This window comes from Gossypium arboreum, chromosome 10 (assembly GCF_025698485.1).
Source record: "Gossypium arboreum isolate Shixiya-1 chromosome 10, ASM2569848v2, whole genome shotgun sequence".
Classification (NCBI taxonomy): domain Eukaryota; kingdom Viridiplantae; phylum Streptophyta; class Magnoliopsida; order Malvales; family Malvaceae; genus Gossypium; species Gossypium arboreum.
Window position 1 is genome coordinate 2,929,010 of NC_069079.1, and position 5,276 is coordinate 2,934,285.

Below are 5,276 nucleotides of genomic sequence, written 5' to 3' on the forward strand. Positions count from 1 at the left end.
TCATGGGCTAGGTCAAGTAAAAAATTTTGGTCTGTTTTCTAGCTCAACCTGAAAATTGAGTCTAAAATTTTGCTCAAGTCCGACTCAGATAAAAATATTAAAATCTGAACCCGACTTAGCTCACCCATGTTAAAATTTTTTATTAAGTACACTAAAACATTATTAAATGTTTCTCAACAAATGAAAAAAAACACTAAAAAACAAATACTTCTAAAATAGTAGTAAAATTAATAATAAAACTAGAGTTATATAATATATAAATAATAACAACAAAATAGTAGCAATATAATAGAGAAATGATAGCAAAACAATGAAAAAAAAAGTAGCGGTTTTTTTTTCTACAAATTCGGGCCGGGCTAAAAAAGCTTACCGAAAGTCTGAACCGTTTAAAAAATGAACCTTATTTTTTTTTGTCAAAATCTATTGTTTGAATTTATATTTTACCTAGATTCTCCCATTTTTCGGATTGCTCTTCAACTAAAAAAATATAATAAATTTTTTATGCAAATACTAGTGAAAATTAAATTATTTTTCGTATGAGTATCTAATAAGTAATAAAGGTAAATAATCTTTAAATTACGTGTGGATGATAAAAATATTTGAAAAAAATTAAAATAAAATCCAATTGGACTAAAAAAATCTATTTAGTGGGTAATGTTTAATATAAGAATACAAAATATCATATAACTATTAGAATACAAGAAAGTTTTAGACTTCATATAATATAAATATCAACAAAACAATATGTATATATAGATAAAATATTGTATGAAACTGTAATTTTACGTTATCTTTATCCTCTTAAAAATCCAAATTCAATTAAAATCTAGGAAAAAATCTAATTTGTCATTCTCCTATTAAAAATGATAGGGATGATATGAAATTACAATTTCGTATAATCTTTTCTCATATATATAATATTGACTTAAGCGATTATACAGTTTAGGTTGGGCTGATGTATTGTAACAATATATAGTTGCTAAAGTCTAAATTATTTAAGTTTGTTTTAATTATTTATATTATTTTTATATATAAATGCTTAGAATTATTTAGTATTTTCTTAATTTTTTAATTGGAAGATAAATCAATTTTGCACGTTTAAATTTGCATTATCTTATATTGACAATAATACAAATACTAACCGAATTAAGACTCGATTCACTTAATATTTATATTATTGTATCACATATTTAGCTTTCATATAATATAAATTATATCATATAATAAAAGAGAATCAATACATTCACGTATAAGAAATATTCATAAATCACTTATTTATAATTATTCTATTATATTTCTAAAAAAACCCTGAAAAAATCCACTATAAACCCTACCAAAAAAAGTATCTATAAAAACTAAGGTAAAAAAACAGCAAAAGGACTGCTTACGAGATGTCGACCATCACTCCACATGTACCAACCAAACACATATTGATTCCTCACCGAGTAATCATTTGCAGGAAATATTGTCATGGTGAAAGAAAACGACTGGCCAACATGGTCGAAAACCAAAACAGTTGGTGAAACAAGAATGCTGACCCCTTGCGGCAAATTCCAACTGAACTCGTATCGGCTTTGGCCATCGAATACGTTGGTGACCGTCCTCGTAACCGTGACCGGACCGTAAAGGTTGGGAATCACAAACGATGGATAATTCAAGTTAAGTGGTGAAGCTAGCTGATTTGGGCAATTGATTTTGGCGTTCACTTTGTTTAGAAGCCCGGGGTTAATGGTGCAAAGGTAATGAAGGTAGTCATCGTACGAGATATCGTAGACGAGACCCGGATCGGATGCTTTAATAGGCTGGAAATGACCCGAACCAAAAACAAATGGAGTTGCAGGATTCCCTGTATAATCCTGAATTGGATTGTTTAAGTTGTCTGTTACGCTAGCTGCATACAAATGAAATGGTTTAAATAGTATATCAGTTGGACGGGTTAAATTAATTTTCGGATTTGGGTTTGGGTCATTAGTGATTACCTGTTGTCATTAGAGCAGATTTTATAGCTGAAATGCTCCAATTGGGATGTACGGCTCTAAGAAGTGCGGCGACACCAGAGACATGGGGGCAGGACATGGATGTTCCGGAATACAAATTAAATTTCGTCGATCTGCGATCGTACGGAAGCTTTGTAGGAGACGATGCTTCACTCCATGCTGCCAAAATTTGCAGTCCAGGAGCGGTGATATCCGGCTATATCATAGAATTATAGAAAACAAATTAGATGATATATAATATATAATCTCTCAATTATATAGCATGTTATAGGACTCATCACAAATTACTTTGAGAATATGTGCATCAACATGATTTGGACCGCGACTGGAGTACCCTGCCATGAACGGTGCAGGAGTATGCGATACTGATTGGACCGGAAAGATCCTTGCGGTAGGGTATGCGGTAGAGTAAATGTATTGAAGGATCGTAACCGCACCATCATAACCCACACCGGTTGCGGAAATAAAATGACTATCGTAAAATATTGTATTTCCGTTGTCTTGGTTATTGGCTAAGATGAGACCGACGCCACCAGCTTTGCTCACTTCGATGCCTTTATCTACGTTTCGTCCCTGTCCTATGAAGCACAACACAATCTTCCCGTTCACCTTATAAGGGTCAAGTGTATCAGGTTGGCATTGCCTAATCCATTACATATCCTCATTATTCAATATTATGTATATTTGTATGTATGTATATATGTAAATGAAAATATACTTACGTTGCAAGGTATTGAGGTACACCAAGGCGAGCTACGTCTCTTGCGTAAACTAAAGGGTACATCTGATTCATTGCGTATGGTGAAATGCTATATCCCTACAAATAAGAAAAAAAATGAATGAAATATGATAATTTCGATGTATGATTGAATCGGATAAGTTTTTACTTGGATTTTCATGCCGTTTCCGAGCAAAACGGGTGAAGAGAATTGCCGGTCGATGCCACTAGCGGCGACAGTTATCACCCAAGGTGCTATGTTAGCCAATGATGCTGGGGAAGGACCGCCGTTTCCAGCACTACATACAGTGAGGATGTTCTTACTCGCGGCATGCAACGATCCGATGGCAATGACATCTTGGTCTAGAGGGGAATGCTCATTGAATCCTATGGAGAGGCTAAGTATGTCAACACCATCACCTATAGCGTCGTCGATGGCAGCTAGAACGTCTTCATCCATGCATGTGTTCCCATCCGATTTAGGCTTACCGGGCATCGCCCAACAGGCCTTGTATACGGCAAGACGGGCCATAGGAGCACCTCCAGAGGCAATACCAATTGCAATCCCACCGAGCGCAGCCGCATTCGGAACTTGTCTGCCAGTAGCTGTGGAGGCCGTGTGTGATCCGTGGCCATCGGCATCCCGCGGTGAGAGGTAATCTTCAGACGGCTTTACTGCACCAAACACGTTATAAAAACCCTTAACATAGTATCGAGCTCCGATTATCTTCCTACATCAACAAAATGACACGGAAGAATTAAACACAAAACATAACACGTATATTGTACGTCATTAAACAATACATATCATAACCATACATAATTTTAATCACCTATTGCAGTGAGATTTGTTAAAAGCAACCCCTTCTTGGCAGATTCCTTTCCATGTTTTCGGGACCGGATCCATTCCTACGTCTGAGAAGCTCGCCGATTCCGGCCACACACCTAAATAAAAAAATCGCAAAACATAATCATGAAAAATACAACACTGTACACTTTTAGTTATCTATAAGTATATAATTCGAGTTAAACTTTAATATTTACCACTATCAACTACACCAATAATTTGATTTTTTCCATATTGAGCATTTAACAACAAATCATCTCCCATTTGAGCCCTATTCCATGAATGATCATTCAACCCTACAAAATCCCATGATCTTGTCGTCTGCGATCGGTATTTTCCATGTGAAGGAATCACCGACACAACCTCCTTCATTTCTATCCAAAAAAAAAAATAAAAAATTATAATGCCATAATCAAAGAAAAACAGTATATACACATAAGTATAAGGGTGTAAATGAGTTACTAGAGAGCTTAGAGGCTTCATCTGGGGTAAGCTTAGCAGCAAAGCCATTAATGCTGTTTTTGTAACTATAAAGAAGTGAAGATTTAGCATCTTCATGGGATTCTTTCACAGAATTCAAATAAGAATGGTGGGTATTTTCGATCTCAAGCAATGTTTTCTTCCCATCATGTTCACCAAAATATACAATGTATACCTACGTAGAGAAAATATAATTTAGTTATATAATATTTTTCTTCAAACTTGAAATTATTAAGAAGAAAAAAAAAGAACAAACTGAGTATATATACCTTTTTCTCTACTGATAAAGCCAAAAGAGGAAGGGAAATGAAAACAAGAAGCAAATAAAAAATTGTTATCTTCATGTTTAAAGAGCATACAAATATTTTTTTGAAAGAGAAAATGAAATACTGTAAATTTTAGTAGAATAATTTTACTTAAATAATTGTTCCGTTTTAAAAAAAAATTAAAATTCAAGAGATATAAACACTATCTTATTAATTCAAAATTCTCTTTTAAATTTGAATAAGATTTATCTTATTTAAAAATTATAAAGCTTTTTAGTTCGAAATTCTATCTTTTGAAAAATGAAATTACTTATAAATATTTATTAGAATAATTTTACTTAAATAATTGGTTTTTTAAAAAAATTAAACTTCAAGAGATATAAACACTATCTTAATAATTCAAAATTATTTTTTAGTTATATAAAATTTGATATTTATGTGTAATTTGTTAACCTAAATACTTTATTATGATTAAAATGATAATGTGAATTTTAAGAATTGTTAATACCATTAAAATTCTCTTTTAACATCAAACACATTCCAACAACATTTTAACACATTGTTACCTAGTGAATTTAATAGAAGAATTTCAACGATGTTAACAACTGAACCTGAAATTTTAATTTTGAAAGTAGGATTAAATTATTAGAAATAAAATTATAGGGACTAAATTCTAAATGTGAAAAACTCGAGCATATTGTGACATTTAAATTTTAACAACAGTCTTATTACTTGGCACTTAAGAATACTACTCCAACAAAAATTATTTTATCAAAACGAGTTCTTATGGGTGTTATTAAGAAAATCTTAATCATTAGTTTCAACATTATTTAATTTGTTACATTTCTTAATTTCAAAATGTCAAAGCGGTGAATTTAATAGAAGAATTTTAACAATGATGATTACTTTACCTAAAATTTTTAATTTGAAAAGCGAGATAGATTAAATTCTTAAAAATAAAAGTGTAC

The 5,276-nt window shown here is 32.1% G+C and overlaps 1 protein-coding gene across 1 annotated transcript; it reads right to left on the reverse strand.

Moving 5' to 3' along the window:
* Positions 1-1,218: 1,218 nt before the first annotated feature.
* LOC108488057 (subtilisin-like protease SBT5.6) lies at positions 1,219-4,386 on the reverse strand. The gene is made up of 9 exons (XM_017792372.2): positions 4,312-4,386; positions 4,025-4,217; positions 3,760-3,936; positions 3,549-3,660; positions 2,885-3,446; positions 2,720-2,814; positions 2,286-2,640; positions 1,980-2,193; positions 1,219-1,891 (listed from the first exon to the last, which is right to left on the reverse strand). The coding sequence occupies exons 1-9, from the start codon at positions 4,384-4,386 to the stop codon at positions 1,356-1,358; spliced, it is 2,319 nt and encodes a 772-aa protein (XP_017647861.1). The 3' UTR covers positions 1,219-1,355.
* Between the last annotated feature and the right edge of the window lie 890 nt (positions 4,387-5,276).

Bases quoted from the DNA above. Each gene is read 5' to 3' on its own strand.
- LOC108488057 (XM_017792372.2), bottom strand. From the start codon at position 4,386: ATGAAGATAACAATTTTTTATTTGCTTCTTGTTTTCATTTCCCTTCCT. The intron at 2,641-2,719 runs GTAAGTATATTT...GTAATGGATTAG, and splicing joins GTACCTCAATACCTTGCAAC to GCAATGCCAACCTGATACAC. The intron at 1,892-1,979 runs GTAATCACTAAT...ATTTGTATGCAG, and splicing joins ATCTGCTCTAATGACAACAG to CTAGCGTAACAGACAACTTA.